This window comes from Urocitellus parryii, chromosome 1 (assembly GCF_045843805.1).
Source record: "Urocitellus parryii isolate mUroPar1 chromosome 1, mUroPar1.hap1, whole genome shotgun sequence".
Classification (NCBI taxonomy): Eukaryota; Metazoa; Chordata; class Mammalia; order Rodentia; family Sciuridae; genus Urocitellus; species Urocitellus parryii.
In genome coordinates this window covers 131,589,437-131,615,754 of record NC_135531.1, presented here as the reverse complement: position 1 = coordinate 131,615,754, position 26,318 = coordinate 131,589,437, and the positions used below count along the sequence as shown (strand labels likewise).

The window sequence follows — 26,318 nt, the reverse complement described above, 5'->3', positions numbered from 1 at the left end:
AGGTTTCAGGTTGGAATATTCTAGTTTTTAATTTTTAAAACTATTTTGCAAAGTATGGATTTAATAATCCCTCTCATATCTTAGAGGGAATATTAACTACACAGTGCTTCAATTAACAATTGGAGTTAAATCCCTAGTAAACACCTGAAGAAACAACAGCATTTTAAATATGTTTCCAAAACAAGATTAATTTTGATGATTAAAAACAAAACCCCAAGTTAATATCATTCTCTGAGCAATAATGAATGTGTTTAATCTTTTATTTGCCAATTAATTTCTGCACCCTTAGCTCCCACCCTGCAAATATTGTGAACATTTCGTAAAAAAAAAAAAGATGGACTTACTTTTCAGTCTTGAAGAATATTGCACAGCCATCAACATGTTTTCTTTCTTGTTCTGACATTGTCCTAGCTCGAGATTTAGGACTAAAGAATCCATTATAACCACGTTCTTTCAGTTCTACCAGAAAAAAACTGTAATATTGTTCTGTTTCAACCTCCTAAAAAATTGTAAACAGTAAAGTTACTTCACAAGACAAAATTAGTTCTACATATTAGCTCTGTAGTCACAGTTTGAAATCCTAAAGTAATTTTTTCAAAGGATTGAGATGCAGATTAAAGAGTAAAACATTTTTCCAATGTAATTTACCTGAAATCAACCAGAACACATTTTATAAGTACCAAACGCCAAGATCAATTCTTCGTTGTTTAGGAGTAACAAATGGGAAAATGCATACTCCTATGCATATGAACAAGAATCAGAGAAATAGAAGAACTTCACAGATCTCAATTTCAGACTCATGAGACTCAAGTAACTTGCCTAAGATTGTTATTATAAGGGCTGAACTGAGAAGCCAAAGTTACTGTATATAAGATTCAATCCTTTTCCCACTAGGACTGAATTATTATTCATGATAAACGGCAATATTTTAAAACCACTAAAGCTAGGATTTCAAATGTGTCAGATTAATTTATTCCACTGTAATTGCTCCTTTTGTTGTCAATGCTGGGAGATTAATGAAATTTAAACACTCTTCTGTATGACTTACCTGAAGACTTATAATATCAGCATTGCAGCTCAAGATTTCTTGAATAATGGCCTTTTTCCTGTAGTCCCAATTTAGTGCCCATGATGGACAGTAGCCGTATAACTGCCGGGTCGCATATTTATCACAAAGAACATTATAGCACATGACAGAAAACAAGGCTGTAGGAAAGATAACTTTACTTATTCACACACGTGGCAGAAAAAAAAAAAAACAGAATTAATTTCAGTAATAGTTTACATTTAACTTTGATTTTATTCACTCAATCTATATTCATTAAAAAGCCATACAGATATGGTGGTGGTGGGGGTATAAAGAATGGACAATGAAAGGACAGATATGTGAACAAGTCTGAATACAATGTGTGTGTTATTTTCTACAGAGGTATACACAGAAAGTTTGAAAACTAAAAGACTAAGATCATGAGCCCTTCAACCTCTAAACCAAGATTCCTTAATTTTATACTCCTTGCACACCATTAATTATTAATGAAGAAAGTGGAAACTTGACAGTTTCCTTAATAGAAATGTCTAGTTTTCTTCCCAAAAGCAAATGTAGCCCCCTCAGAGAAATTTCAAGTTTCCCAGTGCACATAAAAGCTGTTTACACTGTAGTCTATTAAGAGTGCAATAGCATTATGTCTAAAAACAACACTGCACATAATAAAGAAATTTTATTGCTAATAAATATCTAAGCTACTGGAAAAATGGCAATGATAGACTTGACATGGAGTTGCCACAACCTTTAATTTGTTAAAAAAAATGCAGTGTATCTGGTGAAGCACAATAAAACAAAGTACAATGAAATGAGGTATGCCAGTACTGATTAATACAAAAGAGGAGGAGTATCATAAACCAAATCCTATTAGACATGCCATGGGAGCTGCCTAAATTCTTTAAGGATTTACTTATCTTACAATATTACAATGTCACATATATTGGAACATATTAGGATGTGTAAATTTCCAATACAGAAATATTTTTGTGTGGTTATTACAATTAATTTAATTGATACTTTGTATCTTAATAATGGCACTACTAAAATTATGGGCAAGGGACTGGGCTATGCACCTAAGGATGTTTAGCAGTATCCCTGGTTTTTTCTACCCACTAGAAACCAGTAGCACTTACCCTAATTTTGCTAATCAAAACTGTCCCCAGGCATTGCTAAATGTGCCCTTGGAAAATGAAATTGCCCCCATTTGAGAAGTACTGCATGGCAGTATATTTATTATAGCTTATATACAGAGAGGCCAGATAAATAAGAATTAAATCTCTATCTTGGCTATTATCTTGGTTATTAAGTCTTTATTATTACCCCTCAAACCAAATCAAAAAAGTTCTGACTTAACACTACCCATAATCTAACGCATGCCCAAAATACTGTTAGGTTTATAGAGACAAATAAAAAGAGATAAGAAATAAGGATACCAACCAGTTGGCCTTGTTCTATCTGGTTCTTGCAACATAATCCAAGATCTTGGAGGTGGTTGTTCTGTTGAAACTAGTTGAATATAAAAAATATGAAATCAAGCAATATTCTTAAATGTCTCCCTAATAAAAAGGTTGAAACAAGTGACCACTTACTTCTTTTTGCAGTACCTGACAAATTATCAAGCAAATAATTCAGTAGCCTTTTTGTTCCATCTGGTTCCTGATAGAGGTTCAATATATCTTGGGTAAGTGGATTTCCTGAATATGTAAACGAAACCAAGATAAGTATAAAAATATTTCAAAATTGAAAAATATTTCAAAATTATCTGATATTATTGTTACTAGTAACTTACCAAACTATAAAAGATCGTTTTTTCAGGTTTTGATGTGAAAATAAAAATTTCTACCATGTTCTACAGAGGTACTAAAAAAATTTTATTATTAATGATTTGATGCTAATCTGGAATTGCTTGACACGGGGCCCAGTGGCCTACACCTGTAATCCCTGTTAATCAGGAGGCTAAGAGAGGAGGATCCTAAATTTAAGGACAGCCTCAACAACTTGGTGAGACCTTGTGTCAAAAAATAAAGAGGCTGAGGATGTAGTTTAGTGGTAAAACACCCCTAGATTCAATCCCCAGTACCAAAAATTTTAAAATAAAATAGAATTGTTTTAATAACGCTCTGTACCTAACCCTGCCTCATCAACACTTTCAGTAACAGAGATGGTTACAATGATCGAAAGTGAATGGTACAGGTTGGGAAGAAGGAACAGAGAAGGGAAAGATGACAACTACTATCACAAATTAAATCAAAATTCAAGAATGCCATAAACTGTTGGTTTCAAGAAAACATCTTAATCGCAAATACAAGTACTGCACAAAGTTTTTAAAAACCCTACTGAACTAAGTAACAAGATGGGGCAGATTGCTTTAAAACCTAACCTACTAAGGAATGGGAAAATATCTGGGGCCAGGGCCATGAGCCATTTGTAAATTCAACAACTATTATGCAAATGCCAAAAATAAAAACAAACAAAATGACTTAAAAGTAACTTCAAGAGCTGCAAATCCTCTCAGAATAACTTCTTATGTACAAATGAGAACTATAGCACAGTGCAGAGTTTCAATCAGCCAAGTTCCTATTCATGCTACAAAAGTAGTATGTGTTATTTTGGAGCCACAGCTCACATAACACAGACTAGAAAGTCTAGACTGAAGACAGCAGATAAAATTATCAATGATCTTAACTATTAACTACATCAGGCAAAGAAAAATGAAAGGATACTTATATCAGAATCATCACAGCCCCCCACAGAAAAAAAAAGTGGCTTTTCATCCATTCTCTTGTGAATACTAGAATCAGAAGGCAGAATGGGGACAAATGGATAGGATCTAACAGGAAAGGCTAATTCAGAAGACACTGGTAAGTATTAGAAGTATTTAAGGTGGGATTCCCAAGATGGCTGCAAATAGAGTGCATCAAACCTCGTGTACCGCGCCACTGCGCGGGTGAATAACGAGTTAGAACGACAAAAAACTATCTTGTTAGGAACTTACAGCAAAACGGGGGTGCACAGAAACCTAGAGGAAGGATTTCCAGCACCGAGGTCCGGTAATTGAGTCTCATACACGAGCCAACTGTGCGACCCAAGATCTGGGCTGACTGATCCGCAGCAATAGCCGGCGGGGAGCCGCCAAGAAGTGACCAGCAAGCAGGGAGATTGCTGCAGATTCTGTGGAATCCTGCCGCCTAAGCATTCACGGAGCCCCAGGCTGAGTTCGGGATTTCAGACGGGGAAGGAAGCGGGACAGTTCTATCCCCCACAACGGAAACTCCACCAAGGAAACCTGCGGCCATCATCTTGGAGAGCTGAAGTAACCACCACCACTCTCCCACAGATTGCAACAATAAAACAGGTGCATATTACTCAGCTCATCTCCCATACAGCGGGGAATTCGAATAAAATCTCTCCTAGGCTCTCCGGGGGAGGGATTATCAGAGCAAGCCTGCATAAAGACACTGGGAAAACTAGAGACACCCGACCTCCAACTCCCCTTCCCATCAGCGGGGAAAACGAAACCTGTATTGCCAGCGCTGGGGGAGGGGCAAGTGGAAAAAATCAAAACAATAGTGTGTGGGGGGGTTGGTTGGTTCTCAATAGCCACCCTCCATGTCCAACAAACGGCAGGCCCAGAGTACAGTTTGAATTGCCGAGAGGCATCACTCGGGAAATCTGGTCTAGCAGGAGAAACCAGGACTAGCAGGAGAAACCAAGGGACTAGAGGCCAGGCCCTTGAGAATGGGCGACTAGACAACGCATGCCCGCTGGCGACCGACTGCGCGACTGGGCAGCTAGAGATTGCCTGCCCACCAGCAACAGCTGGCCCATTGCCCCTGTGACTGGGTGGCTAGAGATCGCCCGCCGGCTGGCGACAGCCAGCCCGCTGCCCATGCGACTAGGCAGCTGAAGACCGCACGCCCACCAGCGACCGATCATTTGCCCGCTGCCTGTGCGACTGGGCAGCTGGAAACCGCCCGCCTGCCAGCGACAGCCCACCCACTGTCCGCGCAACTGGGCAGTTGGAGTCCGCCTGCCCGCTGGTGACCGATCGCCCACCAGCTGCCAGCGCGATTGGGCGGCTGGTAACCGCCTGGCCGCCGGTGTCCGGGAGCTGAAACCAACCAGAGACAGTCCAGTCCCACCCCTCCATTCGGACACCCCAGTAAGGAGCCTGGGGCCCGCCATAGCAGAGAGGTGACGTCACTGGAGCTCGGCCGTCGGAATTCCTTCCCAGCGGAATCCACTTTAGCAAGCATAGTCTACCAACACAAAGGAGAGACAACAGAGATATAAAAAACCAAAACAGATTTATAGAAGAGAGCATAAACACAGCAATCAAATAGAGCTGTAGTGTGAACATCATGAAAAAACAAGGGAAAAAAGGAGTACAAACAATACAGGACAACTTAAATCTACAGGAGGACCTAGAAGCATCAGAAACAGGGATAGGGAAAGAACTCAAGGCATACCTAACTCAGATGGAAAGGAATATTAGAGAAGACATGAGACAGCAAGTCCAAGCAATAAAAGTATATTTTGAAAATGAATTAAACAAACAAATTCAAATGGCAAAGAATGAGCTTTACCAGGAGATAGAGATCTTAAAAAAAATCAAACAGTAATCCTAGAAATGCAGGAAACTATAAACCAAATTAAAAACTCAAACGAGAATATTACAAATAGACTAGGTCAAGTAGAAGTCAGAACATCAGATAATGAAGACAAAGTTTATCAACTTGAAAAGAATATAGTCAACACAGAAAAGATGCTTAAATCCCACGAGCAATCTATTCAAGAGATATGGGATGTCATAAAAAAACCAAATTTGAGAGTCATCGGGATAGAAGAAGGCATAGAGAATCAAACCAAAGGAATGGACAACCTATTAAATGAAATAATTCTAGAAAATTTCCAAGAGATGAAAGATGGAATGGATTGCCAAATCCTGGAAGCCTACAGGACCCCAAACATTCAAAACTGTAATAGACCAACTCCAACACATGTAATTATGAAGTTAGCCAACATACAGAACAAGGAGAGAATATTAAAAGCTACGAGAGAAAGGAGGCAGATTACATTGAGGGGTAAACCAATTAGGTTAACGACTGATTTTTCATCAGACTGTGAAAGCGAGAAGATCCTGGAACAATGTATTTCAAATGCTGAAAAATAATGGATTCCAACCAAGAATACTGTATCCAGCAAAATTAAGCTTCAGATTTGACAATGAAATTAAAATCGTTCACGATAAACAAAAGCTAAAAGAATTCGCAGCCAGAAAACCAGCACTGCAAAGCATTTTGAGCAAAATACTACAAGAAGGGGAATTGAAAAATAGTGCCCAAAACTAACAGCAGGAGGTATCTCAGTAAAGGGGGAGGAAAATAACCAAAAAGTAAAAGCTAGCCAAACTAAAATAAATAAATAAACAAACATGTTTGGAAGTACAAATCATATTTCAATTGTAACCTTAAATGTTAATGGCCTAAACTCACCAATCAAGAGACATAGGGTAGTAACCTGGATCAAAAAAACAAATCCAACAACATGCTGCCTTCAGGAGACTCATATGATAGGAAAAGACATACACAGGCTGAAGGTAAAAGGTTGGGAAAAATCATATCACTCACATGCCCCTCAGAAGCAAGCAGGGGTGGCCATACTCATATCGAATAAAATCAACTTCAAACCTAAGTTAATCAAAAGGGATGAAGAAGGACACTATATACTGTTAAAAGGAACCATCCACCAACAAGACATAACAATTATCAATTTGTATGCACCAAACAACAGAGCTGCAACGTTCATAAAACAAACTCTCCTCAAGTTCAAGAGTCAAATAGACTACAACACAATAATTATGGATGACTTCAACACACCGCTCTCACCATTAGACAGATCCTCTAGACAAAAGCTGAATAAAGAAACTATTGAACTCAATAGCACAATCAATAACCTAGACTTAACCGACATATATAGAATATATCAACCATCATCAAGTGGATACACGTTCTTCTCAGCAGCACATGGATCCTACTCAAAGATAGACCATATATATTATGCCATAGGGCAACTCTTAGTAAATATAAAGGTGTGGAGATAATACCATGCACCATATCTGATCATAATGGAATGAAACTGGAAATCAATGATAAAAGAAGGAAGGAAAAATCCAACATCACATGGAAAATAAACAATGTTACTAAATGATCAATGGGTTACAGAAGACATAAAGGAGGAGATAACAAAATTCATAGAGACAAATGACAATACAGACACAACATACCGGAATCTATGGGACACAATGAAAGCAGTTTTAAGAGGGAAATTCATTTCTTGGAGTTCTTTCCTCAAAAAAAGAAAAAAACCAACAAATAAATGAACCCACACTACACCTCAAAAACCTAGAAAAGGAAGAGCAAAACAACAACAAATGTAGTAGAAGACAAGAAATAATTAAAATTAGAGCAGAAATCAAAGAAATTGAAACAAAAAAAACCATTGAAAAAACTAAAAGTTGGTTCTTTGAAAAAAATCAATAAGATCGACAGGCCCTTAGCCATGCTAACGAAGAAAAGAAGAGAGAGAACTCAAATTACTAACATACGGGATGAAAAAGGCAATATCACAACAGACACTTCAGAAATACAGAAGATAATTAGAAAGTACTTTGAAACCCTATATTCCAATAAAATAGAAGATAGTGAAGATAGCGATAAATTTCTTAAGTCATATGATCTGCCCAGATTGAGTCCGGAAGACACACACAATTTAAACAGACCAATAACAAAGGAAGAAATTGAAGAAGCCATCAAAAGACTACCAACCAAAAAAAGCCCTGGACCGGATGGGTATACAGCAGAGTTTTACAAAACCTTCAAAGAAGAATTAATACCAATACTTTTCAAGCTATTTCAAGAAACAGAAAAAGAAGGAGCTCTTCCAAATTCATTCTATGAGGCCAACATCACCCTGATCCCGAAACCAGACAAAGACACTTCAAAAAAAGAAAATTACAGACCAATATCTCCAATGAACTTGGATGCAAAAATTCTCAATAAAATCCTGGCGAATCGAATACAAAAGCATATCAAAAAAATTGTGCACCATGATCAAGTAGGATTCATCCCTGGGATGCAAGGCTGGTTCAATATACGGAAATCAATAAATACTATTCACCATATCAATAGACTTAAAGATAAGAACCATATGATCATCTCAATAGATGCAGAAAAAGCATTTGACAAAGTACAGCATCCCTTTATGTTCAAAACACTAGGAAAACTAGGGATAACAGGAACTTACCTTGACATTGTAAAAGCTATATATGCTAAACCTCTGGCTAGCATCATCCTAAATGGAGAAAAATTGAAGGCATTCCCTCTAAAATCTGGAACAAGACAGGGATGCCCTCTATCACCACTTCTGTTCAATTTAGTTCTTGAAATACTAGCCATAGCAATTAGACAGACAAAAAAAATTAAAGGCATAAAAATAGGAAAAGAAGAACTTAAATTGTCGCTATTTGCGGATGACATGATAATATATTTAACAGACAGACCCCAAAGGGTCTACAAAGAAACTGCTAGAGTTAATAAATGAATTCAGCAAAGTGGCAGGATATAAAATCAACACGCATAAATCAAAGGCATTCCTGTATATCAGCAACAAAACTTCTGAAATGGAAATGAGGAAAACCACTCCATTCACAATATCCTCAAAGAAAATAAAATACTTGGGAATCAACCTAACAAAAGAGGTGAAAGATTTATACAATGAAAACTACAGAACCCTAAAAAGAGAGATAGAAGAAGATCTTAGAAGATGGAAAAATGTACCCTGTTCATGGATAGGCAGAACTAACATCATCAAAATGGCGATATTACCCAAGGTTCTCTACAGGTTTAATGCGATGCCAATTAAAATCCCAACAGCATTTCTTGTAGAAATAGATAAAGCAATCATGAAATTCATATGGAAAAACAAAAGACCCAGAATAGCAAAAGCAATTCCAAGCAGGAAGTGTGAATCTGGAGGTATAGCCATACCAGAGTTCAAACTGTACTACAAAGCAATAGTAACAAAAACAGCATGGTACTGGTACCAAAACAGGCAGGTGGACCAATGGTATAGAACAGAGGACACAGAAACCAATCCACAAAATTACAACTTTCTTATATTTGATAAAGGGGCTAAAAGTATGCAATGGAGGAAGGATAGCATCTTCAACAAATGGTGCTGGGAAAATTGGAAATCCATATGCAACAAAATGAAATTGAATCCCTTTCTCTCGCCATGCACAAAAGTTAACTCAAAATGGATCAAGGAGCTAGATATCAAATCAGAGACACCGCATCTGATAGAAGAAAAAGTTGGCTACGATCTACATACTGTGGGGTCGGGCTCCAAATTCCTCAATAGGACGCCCATAGCCCAAGAGTTAATAACAAGAATAAATAAATGGGACTTACTTAAACGAAAAAGTTTTTTCTCAGCAAGAGAAACAATAAGAGAGGTAAATAGAGAGCCTACATCCTGGGAACAAATTTTTACCCCTCACATTTCAGAGAGAGCCCTAATATCCAGAATATACAAAGAACTCAAAAAATTAAACAATAAGATAACAAATAACCCAATCAACAAATGGGCCAAGGACCTGAACAGACACTTCACAGAGGAGGACATACAATCAATCAACAAGTACATGAAAAAATGCTCACCCTCTCTAGCAGTCAAAGAAATGCAAATCAAAACCACCCTAAGATACCATCTCACTCCAGTAAGATTGGCAGCCATTATGAAGTCAAACAACAATAAGTGTTGGCGAGGATGTGGGGAAAAGGGTACACTTGTACACTGCTGGTGGGACTGTAAATTGGTAAGGCCAATTTGGAAAGCAGTATGGAGATACCTGGGAAAGCTGGGAATGGATCCACCATTTGACCCAGCTATCGCCCTCCTCGGACTATTCCCTGAGGATCTTAAAAGAGTGTACCATAGGGATAGTGCCACATCAATGATCATAGCGGCACAATTCACAATAGCTAGACTGTGGAACCAACCTAGATCTATTTTTATCAATAGATGAATGGATAAAAAAAGAAGTGGCATCCATACACAATGGAGTACTACGCAGCAATAAAAAATGACAAAATCATAGAATTTGCAGGGAAATTGATGGCATTAGAGCAGATTATGCTAAGCGAACTAGCCAATCCTTAAAAAACAAATGCCAAATGTCTTCTTTGATATAAAGAGAGCAACTAAGAACAGAACAGGGAGGAAGAGCATGAGGAAAAGATTAACATTAAACAAAGACGAGTGGGGGGAGAGAAAGGGAGAGAGAAGGGAAAGCATATGGAAATGGTAGGAGACCCTCAATGTTACACAAAATTACATAGAAGAGGATGTGTGGGGAAAGGGGGGGGGAAACAAGGGAGAGAATTGAACAACAGCAGATGAGGTAGAGAGGGATGATGGGAGGGGAGGGGGGATAGTAGGGGATAGGAAAGGTAGCAGAATACAACAGTCACTAATATGCCATTATGTAAAAATGTGAGTGTGTAACCGATGTGATTCTGCAATTTGTATTTGGGGTAAAAATGGGAGTTCATAACCCAATTGAGTCAAATGTATGAAAGATGATATATCATGAGCTTTGTAATGTCTTGAACAACCAAAAAAAAAAAAAAAAGTAGAAGTATTTAAGTTGAAGTACGCTAGCCTGTGAGGTAGCAGAATATCACTCAAAGAAGCTGGATTACATCATGGAAAAAAAATGGCAAAGTTACTTGACCTCTTCTAAAAGAAGCACAAATATGGAAGTCATACCTTTTAGGCCTAAAGTCTGCAACTGAAACAGTTTTCCCAGCTCAAAAGGTAGAACTCGTAACAGGTTGTTATTTAAATGGAGCTCCCTGTTGATGTAAAAATTCCAGGAAATCAGAAGACATATTTTACCTTTAACAGTTAAGATTAACAATGTAATTTCTAGGAGACTAAGTATCTAAGAACAACAAAAGTTTTATATTATATTCTAAATATCTAGCATTGGGCTTCTCCAGCCATATGAGGTTTAAAAAAAAAAATTACCACGAACCAAATTTGTAAAATACAGAAAACAATGAATTACTAGAAAAATTAAGGAAAAAAGGGCAGATGTAAAAAAAATTCCTCTCAATCATAGTATTTATCTCATTGCAGACTGGAAACGCACAGCTTACAAACTTACCCAAGTCCACAGACTATATTGAATAGTCTAGCACATGTGTGGTCTACTAAGCAAGTTTAAGACAGTGGAAATGATTAAGCCTAACATGTTTATTGTTACAAGAGAACTAAAATGATCATGAAAATTCAAATGAGAATAACAAGTTTATGGTTATTAGTTTTCTAAATTTACTGAAGTTTCACTTTAGAAATAAAAGCAGCTAACGACTAGTTTAATGATTTGTTTTGCATAGAAAACCACAATATAAATCTCATAGGAATCTTTAAAAGGGAAGAAAACAACCAGAGACCCAATACTGAGATACTGATGATTTCCTATATTGAGTTTTATTTGTCACATTTTAAGTGTGAAGAGAACTACTTTTACAATCCTTGCTGAAATTTAAATGAACCTTGGTTACACACTGGTAAACCAAAGGTCTGTGAAGCCATAAATTCAACAAGAAAAACTAGTTCTGAACAATCGATTCCTGTTTATTTCCAAATATATTACATGGGAAAAGAGTTCCTGTAAGTTAATGTGTTACAGCATAACATTCAATAATTAAGCCTAGAAAAATGCCATCAGTGAATTGTTCTAGAATAGATAAGATTTCCTGTTAACCCCTTTCCACAATTTCTTGGATAATAATTTATTGATCAAAACATGTATTTAATCCACAGATTAAATTATAGAGACTACTATATAATCCTTGACATTTTTATCTGGACTAAGAGCAATTTAGAGGCAAATAAACTTCCACAAAGTCCTCATTTCTCTTTACTAGAAAGCAGTAAAAAAGCCAGGGAAAAAGGGGAGGTACATAGGAATTAACACAATAGTAGGAATGTGGCTTTATATTTAACTTGGGTAGATCTGATATACCTTATTTTAAAAAGGTAATGAAAAATAGCAATTACCGTATGTTAAAATATGGTGTAGGCAGGGTGTTAGTAGCTTTTTATGCATTATCTCAGATAAACCTTATCTCAGTTTAAGACTCCTGCCTGTAAATGGCAAAGTCAAGATTCAAACCTGAATTCTGACTCCAAATCCTATCTACCATACTGTAAGGACTTCAAACTGAATAACTAATTCTAGCTTCTTTCATGTCCAGACTTTACATAAAAGCCTTGGGGTGGCAAAAAAGGTCTAATTGTCAATGTTACCTAGACCCAGTGTTAAGGACGATATGAGAAAATACAAGTGCCTTATGGTTACTAACCTCACTTTGTGAAAAAAAAATAGCAACATTTTTTTTGGTTAAAATATAAAGCACATTACTCAAAACAGCAATAAAAAATTTTCAAGCAATGGATCTACTGAACTATTAGGCAGTATTTCATTTTCTCAAAAAACTTTAATTAATAAAGAATACAGTTAATGTTTACTTTTATTGAAACACCATCAAATGGACAATCTTGTTTCCTAACAAAACAAATGCTATATTTTGTTTTAGGAGGTGTATAGTTAATGTGTACTAAAATTCGTCTGCATACCTGAGTGATACCATGTTTCCGAGTTCTGCGGGTAAACTACGGATTTTATTAGAGGACAGGTCCAGATACACCAGATTGTGAAGCTTGGCAATGTCTGAAGGAATGCGGGACAGGGAATTGTCACTCAGATGCAAAGCTGTCAAGTGAGTTAGTGACCACAAAGATGAGCTTAAGCTTCTTACTTTTCCTGTAAGAGAAAAAAAAAAAGTCAAGGATTATATAGTAGTCTTTATAATTTAATCTGTGGATTAAATACATATTTTGATCAACTTAAATTATTATCCAAGAAATTGTGGAAAGGGGTTAACAGGAAGTCTTATCTATTCTAGAACAATTCACTGTTATCATTAAGTTATAAGCTCTCTACTTAGCAGATAAAAACAAAAACTTTAAAAGCATTGTATCAATATATTTATTTATTTATTTAGTTAGTTATTATTTTATCTTTTTGGGTACCAGGAATTGAACTTGGGGTGCTGAGCCACTGAGCCACATGCCCAGCCCTTTTTAATTTGTTTGTTTGTTTGTTTTTTTGAGACAAAGTACTTAGGGCCTTGCTGAACTGCTGAGGCTGGCTTTGAACTAGCCATTCCTCATGCCTTGACCTCTCAAACTGCTGGGATTACAGGCATGCGCCACCATATCCAGCTAGACTGTATGTTTTTCAAATACAATGGGCAAGAATTTGCCTTTAAAATGACCTCAGATGAGTGAAATATATGAATAATTTATGATAAATTCAACATCTGATCATGATTGATTTAGATTTATGGAAAATCAATTTCTAGTATCTCAGAAGCTGTTCTTATCTGTACTTCAGAAAATAATTTGCCTCGAAACAAAAAGGAAAATAAAATATTCTCAGTCTAGATGAGTTTAAAATCAGAGTATCCAAGCAAAGATTACTTCAAGAATTCTTTAAGTAAACAAAATTTGTACTATGTAAAAACAAATATACTTGTCCAGAAATACTTCAGATACTAAGTTTAACTACAGAATCTAGTAGACATAGGATTTAACTAAAAACAGAATGACAACATCTTTTAATGCAATATTAAATCCGTACTTTGGCATTTCTTGATTAAGAGGTCAACAGTTTGTACAACTTGATAACTTTCTCTATAATCTCCTTAATGGTTCAAATTCTAATGTGAATGAAACAAACAGATGTGACAGAAATAGAGCTTTTGAGAACTGACGAATCCTCTGATGCCTTAAAAAGCAACTTTGAGATTTCTAATCAAGGTGGAATAACAGGGACAACATATACCATCCCACCTGCAAAATTTACATTAGAAACCTACCGGTGTAGCAGAGTTATCCCTCAAAGGCAGGGAAACAAACTAGGTAGGTCCTATAGTAGTCTTAGTTAACTTCTTACTATAACAGGAAGAAGCAGAGCAGGGAGGGGGATTCCAGCTAGAGCACAGTGATCTCCCCAGTTCTGGAGAAAAGGTCCAGGGAAACCAAGGTGACTTGGAATTCAAGAAGGCAGTGTACTAGAGAGAAATGAACAAAAGTCTGTTGATGTGAAGAAGCCCCCTCCCACAAGTTTTCAAGAAGGCTCCCTTCAAGCACTGATTATCACATGAATGAGAGAAACTGCCAGAGCCAGAGAGGAAAAAACACTCAAAAGGATTGTAAGGCAACAATCAGGTTCACATAGAACCAAGGCTAGACTGTGTTCCCAACCGTCAAAGGGAGAAATCTCTTAATTCACAAAGCACTGGGCCTTATTAGTGGTACAAAATTAGCATTACACTAATGGCTGCTCTGGTCTCACATAGGAAAGTTTAGGATTAAGCCTCTGAAAAAATCAAACTGTTTTTAAGTAATTTAACTGCACCCCAAGACTAGTAATAGGAACACAAAAATATGTATCATCCAATAAAAATTCATATCTAGCACTTCATTAAAAAAAAACACCAAGCAGATAAACAGGAAAACAAAATCCATAATGAAGAAAAAAAAATCAACCTAATAAACCAGTCAAAAGATAATAATAACATTTGTAGATATTAAACAGTTATACTCCATATGTCAAAAAGCTAGCCAATTATGTTAAGTAGAAATAGAAATGACAGGTAGCCAAGACACATAAAATGAATTTCTAAAGTTGCATCCAAGATCTAAAATGAAAACAGCCAGAATGAGATTAATAGCACATAGACAGTGAAGAAAATTAGTTAAAGACATAGCAAGAGAAGCTATACAAAATTAAAGAAAGAAAACAATGAAAAGTACATAAATGAAGTCTAGGACAAGTTTAAACAGTCCAGTTTAGTAACACCTGAAACAGGATTGAGGTGGGGAGAAAAAAGAAGTTTAAGAAATAAAGGCAAGGACAAAAAAAAAAAAAAATCACATGTAAAAGAATGAAGATGGGCCTTACCTCATATAAAACTCAGAAAACTCTTGGAAGAAAACACACAACTTCTGTGGCCTTGGATTAGACAACGATTTATTAGATGTGACACTAACAGCACAAGCAATAAAAGAAAAATTAGATAAAACCACATTCATCAAAATTAAAAATCTTTTGTGCTTCAAAGGATATCAAAAGAGAATCCACAGAGTAGGAAACAATATTTGCAAGCCATAAATCTGATAAGACACTTACATCTAGAATATATATTTAAAATAAAATTTTTATAACTAAAAAAAAGACAATTCAATTTAAAAATGATCAAAAAAAATCTGAATTTCTCCAAAGAAGTTACCCAAATGACTAAAAAGCACATGAAAAGATGCTCAATGTCATTAGCCACAAGGGAAAATGCAACCAAAACCACAATGATATACTACTTCAAACACAATGGAATGTACATAATAAAAAAGACAGATGATAAGTATGGGCAATGAGCAGAGAAACTAGAACCCTTGTAATGCTGTAGTGGAAATTAAAAAAAAAAGTGATGCAGACACTTTGGAAAATAGTATGGCAGTTCCTTAAAAAGTCAAATACAGACTTAGCATATGGGCTAGCAATTCACTCTTATGTATATACACAAGAGAAATGAAAACACACATCCACATAAAAGTTCATGGAAACATTGTTTTAAGAGACCAAACTGGAAACAATCCAAATGTCCATCAGTTGGTGAATGGATAAACAAATATGGTATTTCCACATAACAATATTATATGAAGTACTAATACATACCACAACATGGATAAACCTCAAAAACATTTATAAATCAAAGAAGGTAGTCATAAAATAACAGGTATTATATACCATCTACTACAAAATGTCCAGTATAGTCAAAAAACCACCAAGACAGCAGATTAATGGTTGCTGAGTTGTAGGATGTTAAGGGGAATGAATGTCTGCTAACAGCACAAGGTTCCTTTTGGGGCTGATGAAAATATTATCAATTGATTGCGGTAAATGTTATACAACTCTGTAAAAATTAAAAGTCACTGAAAGTGTACTTTAATTGGGTGAATTGTATTTCAAGCTGTTAAAAGATTCAGGTAGGCAGAAAATTTTCCATATCTGATGAAAACTATAAACCCACAGATACAAAAAGCTCAATGAACCCAAACATATGAAAATTCCAAGGGGGCTGAGGTCTAACTAAGTAGTGAAGCACTTGCTCAGCATGTATGAAGCCCTAGGGTCAATTCCCAAAATGGGGGGGGGGGGGGATGATCGAAAATTCCATAAAATAAGAAAGCATAAAGAGAAAATCCAAAAAGCAGCCAGAAAGGAAAAAATAAAAGTCCATTTCATACAGAAGAAGCAAGATAAAATGTCAGGAGAATTCTAGCTACAAATCAAACAAGAGAAGATAAGTATTTTAGCCAGCTTTTGTGCTGTGTGACCAAAAAACCTGACAACAACTTAGAAGAGAAAAAGTTTATTTGGGGCTCATAGTTTCAGAGGGCCAAAGGCCAACTCCATTGCTCTGAGCCTAAGGTGATACAAGCACACCATAGAGGAAGGGCCCAGAGGAGAAAAGCTGCTCAGCTCATGGAAGAGCCAGGAAGGTGGGGTGGGGTATAGGGCAGAGACATCCTGCCAAGACACATTCCCAATGACTTACCCCTCCCCTATAGTTATCATCCAGTCAAGTCCATTCCAACTAGTATGGGCTGATTACATTACAGTTCTCATGATCTGACCATTTCACCTATGTATATTCCTGCATTAACAAGGTTTATTTATTTATTTATTGGTAAAGAAAATATCCCAGCAATCCAGCACAAATATCTTTTAAAAGCTCACTACTTTCTCGATATAGAAAAGCTGAAAGAGTTCACTGCTAGCAATAACACAATAAGAAATAAAAGAAAATTCTCTAGGAACCAGAAATTCAATATCAAATGAAAATCTGCATTAACTCGCAGGAATGGAGAATGAAAGAATAAAGGTTCAGTACCTTATCCCAAATGCTTAGAACTAGAAGCATTTCAGATTTCATAGGTTTTTTATTTTAAAATATTTGCATATGGACTTTAGCAGCTAAGCATTCTAAATCTGAAGGTCTAGAACTTTTTGAATGTGGGCACTCAGAAAGTTTTGGACTTCAGAGCATTTTGGTTTTTAGATTAGGGATGCTCAACCTGCAATGAATATATAGATAAATATAACATACTTTGAAAATATTTTAAATATCTTTAAAAGACAATTGATAATTTAAAGCAGAATTAACAATAAAAGAATAAAAGATGGGTGGGGGAAATATAAAAGTGTATTGCTGTTAAGGTACTCACATTTGGTAGGATTGAGATAGTATTACTAAAAGGTATTCTGTGATGGGTTAGACACTTAAAAACCTGTAATTATTTCAAAAGAAGGCGGAGGCGGGGGAATACAGAAGAATAACTGGGATGAATAAAAAAAGTCATAAAGACAGTCGATTTAAAATTAAATGTCTTAAATACTCTGAAAAGAATAGCTGATTTGCATTTTTAGAAAGCAAGCCCAACTTACATATGCTACATATAACAAATACATTTTAAATATAAAGGCATATGGGAAAAAGGCAATGAAAAATATAATACAAATATTAATGCTAACACTAATAAAAACAAAGCTGGTGTGGTTATGTCAATGGTAGATGTTTGTGCAACAAATGACAAAATTCTTGAGCAAAACCTGACAGAACTTCAGAGGAGACAAATCCATAAGAGATTTCGGAATCTTTCCCTAAATTTACAAGAAATAAATGTGAAAGAATATAGATGATGTGAACAATACTATCAACAAACCTGACCAAATTAGTATTTATAGAATATTCTACCTAGTAACAGCAGAGTTCACATTCAAGTGCAAAAGAAATATTTATCAAGACAAATTCTGTACTAGGTCATAAAACAAATCTCAATAAATTAAAAAGGATTAAAATAAAAGGATGCTTTCTGATAAAATTATGTTGGAATTAAGTTAGAAATCAATAGTTATTCAAAAAAATCCCAAGTATCAATCCCTTTGAATATCAACTCAATGGCTTCTAGTCAGAAGCAATTCAAGAGGATAGTTAGAAAGCATCTTATACTGAATGAAAATGAAAATTTAACATATCAACCTTTGTGGAATGAAGCTAAAGCAATGCTTAAAAGAAAGTTTATAGGGGCTGGGATTGTGGCTCAGCAGTAGAGTGCTTACCTCACACATGGGGGGCCCTGGGCTCGATCCTGAACACCACATAAAACTAAATAAATAAAAATAGAGGTATTGTGTCCAACTACAACTAAAAAATAAATATTTTTTAAAAAAGAAAGTTTGTAGTACTAATCCCCATATTAGTAAAGAAATAAAGTTTCAAGTCAATAAATATCTTTGGCTTTACTTTAATAACTAGAAAATAAGAAATCCAAAGCAAGCAAATAAAGGGAGTGAAATCTAAGAGCAAAGGTCAAGGAAATGTTAACAAGGAAAAAACAGACTAAAGCAATGAACCAAAAGTTGGTTCTTTGAGAAATAGAAAAAGTCATAAACCTCTAGTCAGAATGATCAGGAAAAAAAGAAAAGACACAAATTACTACTATCTGGAAAGAAATGTAAACATCACTACATATTCTACATGTATTAAAAAGATATGGATCATAAAATGTTTACAGGGCTTTATTCAAAATTTCCCCAAATGGAATGTTCTTCACCTAGGATAAGATGTACACAGATACAGGAATTCTACTGCATGATGAAATCTCATTCACACAACCTTTATGAAATACAAAAAGCTACATTCTATATACAGTTGGTTCTCTGTAGCTGTGGTTTGGGATCCATAAATGCAACCAACAGTAGATTGAAAATATCTAGTAAAAAACTGCATGTGTACTGAACGTGTACAACCTTTTATTGATCATTCTAAAACAACAAAGTATAACAGTTATTACATAACATTTACATAGTACTAGGTATTAAAAGTAACTAGAGATGGTTTAAAGTATACAGAAAGTTATGTGTCTATAGGATATATGCAAATATTATGCCTTTTTATATATGAAACTTGAGCATATGCAGATTTTAGAATCCCTAAGAGACACTACTGCCATACTGAGGGATGAGAGTATTTGATGTACTTGCAAAAACAAAAAATCAGTGACAGAAAAAGTTATCAGTGGCTACCAAAGACTATGAGTGGAGAGTTGACTAGTTACTGGGATTTTGGGTGGGTAACAAAACTATTCTGTATCCTGATTTTAATGGTAGCTAAACTGTGTATGTTTGTCAAAACACATAGAAGTACACACAATATAAAATGTGAAATTTACTGTAGATAATTCATTCCCTAATAAATTATAAAATGATAATGAGGGAGGGGCTGGGATTATAGTGGCAGAATGAATGCTTTCACACATGTGAGACACTAGGTGTGATCCTCAGCACCACATAAAAATAAAGATATTGCATACATCCATAACTAAAAAAATCTATAAAAAAAGATAATGGAGGAATATTTTGAACAACATTATGCCAATCAATTCAACAAACTAGATGGAATGGACAATGCAAAGACAGTATCAGAGCACATTCAGAAAAAAACAGCTTTAACAGACCACTGTGTACTACAGAAATTTAATTTATACTTAAGCTTTCCACAAAGAAAACATTAGAACCAGATAGATTCACTGGAGAATACTACCAAACATTTAAGGATGAAATAATGTCAAATCAAATTCAACAATTAAAAAAAAATAATGAACAAGTAAGGTTTATGCTATTAATTCCAGGTTTGTTGAGTATTCCAAAATCAGTGTAAATTCATAATTTTTACAAGGCTAAAAGAAAATTTTATGATCATCCGATGGCTGCAATTTAAAAAGCATTTCACAAAATGCAAAATCCACACTTGATTAAAAAAAAACTCACTAAATTAAGAACAGACTTCCTTAGCATGATAAAGAACATTTATAAAAAGCTCAGTGGTAAAGGAATTAATGGTTCCCCCTTAAACTCAAAACCAAAGCAAGAATGTTCACTCTCTCCACTCCCATTCAACATTATGCTGGAGGTTCCAGCCAGTTTAATAAGGCAAGAAAAATAAACGACTTAGAAGGCTGAAGTAAAACTATCTGCTAATCATGTAATCATTTATGTAAAAATTCTATGGTAGATATAAAAAAAGCCATCAATAAGTGAATTTTGCAAGGTTGCATGTAGAAGATCAATATGAAAAAATGTGTTGTATTTTGAATATTAGCCATGATTAAGAAATTGAAATTTCAAATGATATCATCTATGACAGCATCAAAATTACGAAATAGTTGGCTGGGGTTCTGGCTCAGTGGTAGCACTTACCTAGCACATGGGTTCGATCCTCAGCACCACATAAAAATAAGTAAATGAAATAAAGATATTGTGATCAACTACAACTAAAAACAATATATCTTTTTTTAAAAAATTACATACAAAACAGTGATAAATCTGGCCTGCACACTGAAAACTACAAACAATCTAAGAAAAATTCAAGTCCTTTGTAAGTGAAGAAATGTATAGCAATCATAGATCAGAAAACTCAATACTGCTAAGGCATTCGATTTTCACAAATGATTTACAATGTCAACACAATCCCAATCAAAATACCAGCTATTTTGAAATTGATAAACTAACTGTAAAAGTCATAGGAGGGCCTAGGGGTACAGTTCAGTAGTAAAATGCACATCTGGCACGAGGATGGCCTTGAGTTCAAACCCAGCAAAGTACACACACAATCATATGGAAATGAAAAGAACTCAGAAACACCAAAACAACTTTAAAAAAAGAATAAAACTGGAGGGCTATTACTACATTATTTCAGGATTAAATATGATAAATACTAACGGTCTGGATGTGTCCTCCAAAGTTCATCTTATAAATTTAATCCCTGAGGCAATAGTGTTGAGATGAGGGGCCTAATGGAAGGTGTTAGGTCATAGTAGATTTATGTTCTGAACATGGGAGTGGATTTATAAAAGGGAGTATGGAACACTTTTTTCCTCTCTCAAGAGCACATTCCCTTTTACTAGGTGATGTATTCCACCATGTTAAGTACAGGGACAAAGTCCTTACCAGGTACAGCCCTTTAATCCGGCCTCTAGAACCATAAGCCACATAATTTTCTTTTTGAAAAATTACCCATTCTGTGTTATTAAACAATGTAAAAAGGACTAAAACAATAAAGAACTCTCAAAATTTAGTGTGAGAAAAACAACAACTTCCAAAATAAGACAAATTTGAATCGATACTTCTTCAAAGGCACAAAAAAAATGTTCAACATCACAGGTCATTAGGGAGATTCAAATTAAAATCACAATAAGATAGCGCTATATACCCAAAGGAGTAGCCAAATTTAAGACTCACCATGCCAGAAATTGATGAGGGTATAGAACATAGATATCTAGTAGGAATGTAAAACAGGACCTTTTGGCCATAGTTTCAGTGTTTTTTAAAAAGTTAACCATATACTTACCATATGGCCAACTCCATCCTTAGACATTTACCCAAGAAATAAAACATGTGTCCAAAGATTCTTCACAGTAGTTTCATTGGTGATAATCAAATACAGTGAATAACTCAAATGCATTTAACAGGTGAATGGATAACCAAATGCTGGCATATCCATACACTATAACATTACTCAGCAAGAAAAAGAATGAACTACTGCCAAGACATGGTGGCACATGCCTATAATCCCAGCGGCTCAGAAGGCTGAGGCAGGAGGATCTTGAGTTCAAAGTCAGCCTCAGCAAAAGCGAGGTGCTAAGCAATTCAGTGAGTCCCTTCTCAAATACAAAAAGTTAGGGCTGGGGATGTGGCTCAGTGGTTGAGTAGCCCTGAGTTCAATCCCGAGTAACCCCCCAAAACCACCCCCCAAAAAAGAAAAAATAGAATGAACTACTGAAAACCAACAATACAGATGACTTCAAAGTAAGTATATAGAATAAGAGCAGACTAAAAAATAAGTTAGTCCATAATGTCATTTATGTTAAAATTCTACAAAATGCAAACAAATCTACTTAGAAAACAAAATGGTAGCATAGGAATGGGGAAGGAGATTGAATAAAATGGGGGAGAAGTGAGAAGGACCCCAAACTTTCAGTAATGATGTTCATTCTTGATTGTGGTGATGGTTTCACCGGTGTATGCATAGATCAAAATATTTCACATTATTCATTTACATGTATGTTGATTTTTGCAAGTCAGCTATATCTCAGTAAAGCTGTATAGTAAAATCTACCTTGACACAAAAATATATTTCCTCCCAATACCTTATAATTACAGTGGAAACTACAGCATAGACTATTTATAAAACAAACTTTATTCACTTTATTTTCAGTTCATATACTTGGAGGTAAACTAGTATTTTATATGAGTAAAGCATTTAATATTTTAGCAAATGATTTACTGAGTACCTACCATGTTTGTTATGCATTAGTCCTTTACACTTAAAGAGAGGGCAAGAGTATAACTTCAGAAGCAAACAAAGGCTCTACACAGAAACACAACTTCTATGGATTTATGGAGGCTCATTTTAAAAACCCATAAATTTGTATATTGTTTTCCTACACAGGGCAATTCTATCTGCCAGAATGACAAAATGATATCTCCACAAAAAAGGCAGAAGATATATAGTACAGTCATGTAAACTTTATGGTTTATATGTATAAAGTTTTCTGTGAGGTATATTGGTAGGTATGAGAGTAAGTGTAGAAAGATAACATTAGTTTAGGTTTTGAATTTTATTATCCAAATATATGAATACAGTATAAATATATAAGGGAAAATATTTAAATGTATAGGGATTTGTATATAGTTAATTTTTTGAGATGGATGTTTACATTGTTGTTTAGATGTATTTTATGAATATGTAACTGAATATATATGAAAACTTATAGGTAAGATTTTTGTTTAGCATTAGGGAACATACATATACATTTCATAAACATAAAGGAATATATATGTAAAAATATATATGGGTATTCAAAGTAATAATTATAATTTTTATATGGAAGACTGATAGTTATGGGTAGGTTAGGTTTAGTTTTGAGTTAGGGACTAGGTTGATGGTGAGGTTTACCACTGGAATACATATACCAATATATATGCATATAAATATGAATACAGAATTAAAATTACATATGAAAGTTTATAAATATACATAATTTTACCTATGGATATTTTAACGTTACGCAGTATTTTTATGTTATGTGTTAAATTTGGGGTTTGCCTATGGAAATGATTTTATGTTTGAATTTAAAAATTTATACCCCCAAATATATAGGTATATTCATGTAAAGTGATCTGGTCTATATGTGTAGACGTTTCTGTTGAGCTACAGTTGTAGGGACAGGACTATGTTGTGACAAAGTGTTAAGGTTAGAGTTAGGGTTTGAACGTTTATACCAATATATAAATACAATATGGATATATATGTAAAATGTACGTTAAAATATTTATTTATATGTATCTGGAATTGTACATAGTTAGTTTTGTGTTGAGATGGATGTTTACAATTTGATTTAGATATAGGTTATAAATATGTAACTAAAAATGTATGAAAATTTACATGTAGTATTTTGGTTACCAAGAGAGGGTGTGTGTGTGTGTGTGTGTGTGTGTGTATGAATGTATATAAACATATATAGGAATATATGTGTAAAAATATACATGGGTATTCAAAGTGATAATTATAATTTCTTTGTAAAAGCCTCATGGATATGGGTAGTGTTAGGTTGAATTCTGAGTTATGGACTGTGTTTATGGAGAGGATTACCTTGAATGTTGAAGTAAAATCATACATGTAAATTTAAAAAATAAATAAATAAAAAGCAAAACTAAAAAAAAGAAAAAGCTAGAAGATAACCAGAAAGGAACTAGAAAGATTGGGGGGGGGTAGGGGGTGGCAAACAAACAAAAAAAATGTCAGATTTCATATGTAAATAAGTAAATTATACATGGGGTAGAAGAAAGAAACAAGGGAGGACTCAGATCCAACAAGGGGGAAAAAAATCTGGAATAAGTCTAAACACCAAAACAGATAACTAATGGAAGAGAATATTTCTAAGTGTAACTCAAATCCCACGATCCAAAATGAAAATAATTATCAGTTTGAAATCATTAAAATTTAAAACTTCTATATGATAGACATATCAACATATGTGGGAGCCAAGAAGATAACATTCATTAATTCAATTAACTTTTCAGTATTTACCATACTGGTGTTGGGACAGAATGGTAACAATGTCTCTGTCCTCATGATTTTTTATGTGAGCTCTATAATGAAGGATAAAAGAAAATAAATAACACAGCAACTAGAAGATAAACAACAAGTAATAACTGGTAAGCAACTTAAGTAAAAGAAAGGGTGGGTTGGAGCTCAGTGACAGAATATTTGCCCTGCATGTGTGAGGCCATGGGTTCAATCCCTAGTACTGTAATGTAATAGAAGGCATTCAAAATTTAGTAACAGAAGAACCACAAAAAAACTCATTTCTACTTATGCAAATAGCAAAATAAAAAGACTATAAGTAATAATGAAAAGACTAAGGAAGAAAAAGACATATTCATTATGAAAAGGCAAGCAGGAAGGAAGACACAGGGCTAGGCAAATGAAAAAAACATGCATTTTCAGAAATAAAAGAGGCAAGGATTCAAACAGTAAATGTTCAGTGTTCTTGGAGAACTGTTTTCAGACTCTTGCAGATACCAAAATCCTGGATATCTTAAGTCCCTTATATAAAACAGCACAATATTTGCATATAACATAGGAACATCCTCCCTTCTAATTTAAATTACCTCTAGATTACTTGTAATACCTAATAAAATGTAAATGACTGTTACATTGTAATTTACCTTACGAAAAAACTTGCTTAAGTATGTTAACATACATGCTGCTGGTAGAGGGGAAAATTAGGAATTATATAAATGATCAGTAATAAGACCTATTTATGAAACATTTATACAATATTCTGTAGCCATTATCTTTTAGAATGACATAGTTATGAGTATCAATGTGAAAGATACTCACAATAAGAGAAGCAAAATAAAGTTTTAAAACATAGTACTCCAGTAAAATATCATAACTTAAAAGATCAAGGTACAAAAGTAAAAGAAAGTAACAGAGAAAGATAAATCTCTACTAACCGAACTAAGAAATTAAGTTTCCTAATTTCCTGGGAAAGACAATAAGCAAAAGTCTTTTTATAATCTGATGCTATCCATTGATTTCTTTCCCATAAAAGTGTACATACAGTCATGTGTTGCTTAAAAATGGGAATGTTTTGAGAAATTTATTGTTACGTGGTTTTGTCTTTGTATAAACATCACAGATTATACTTATACAAACTAAGAAGGCTATGATATCACTAGGCAATACAATCTTATGGAGCCTTCATCATATATGTTGTCCAAAATGTCCTTAAAGGGCACATGACTATATTCCTAAGCACCCAAAAATTTGCATTCACTTTTTTTTATATATAATTTCTTATACCTTTATTTATTTATTTTTAAGTGGTGCTGAGGATTGAACCCAGCGCCTCGCACATGCTAGGTGAGTGCTCTACCACTGAGCCACAACCTCAGCCCTGCATTTGCTTTTAAGCAGTTTAGGGACTTCAGAAAGACTGAGATTATCCTAGCTTACATTAAGAGCCCTATATTAATAAATGATTTCATTCTAAAGTTTCCAGAATCCTTTAATGTTAAATACCAAAGAGACAAGAAGAATCTAATTAGTGTTTCCTGAAATCAGACGGTGATTAGCACACCCTAAAAGGTTTAATTAGTGTACCTACCAAGAAATCACAGTAACTAATATATACATTTATAGATTTAGAAAAAAAGAAAAAATATCTAGACATCTAAAGCAGTGACATTTTGGAAGAAACAGAGGAATCATAGCTGATTATGTGCCAATTCTATACTTGAAAACCATACTACTCCTTCAAACGTATTTGTAACTTCCAAATCAGTCATTCAGAGATTTAAAAAAAAAAAAAAAAACCGTTGTCCAATGCACATGTTCCCAGATGAGGTTTAACCAGTTGACAGTTCCTCGTTTCAAGTCTTGTACTGCAAACAAGTGTCCTTTCTGTAGTGTAATAAATGCTTTTTTTTGCATTTTACATTTTTTAT

The 26,318-nt window shown here is 34.7% G+C and overlaps 1 protein-coding gene across 1 annotated transcript in view; it reads right to left on the bottom strand.

The window, feature by feature from the left end:
• Cnot6 (CCR4-NOT transcription complex subunit 6) overlaps positions 1–26,318 on the bottom strand; it is a 73,919-nt gene that overhangs the window by 7,828 nt on the left and 39,773 nt on the right. The window contains exons 3-8 of the mRNA XM_077797183.1: positions 12,752–12,938; positions 10,874–10,959; positions 2,632–2,736; positions 2,480–2,548; positions 1,049–1,206; positions 345–499 (exon numbers count right to left, since the gene is read on the bottom strand). Coding sequence (XP_077653309.1) covers positions 345–499; positions 1,049–1,206; positions 2,480–2,548; positions 2,632–2,736; positions 10,874–10,959; positions 12,752–12,938 — 760 coding nt within the window. The remainder of the gene's footprint in view (positions 1–344; positions 500–1,048; positions 1,207–2,479; positions 2,549–2,631; positions 2,737–10,873; positions 10,960–12,751; positions 12,939–26,318) is intronic.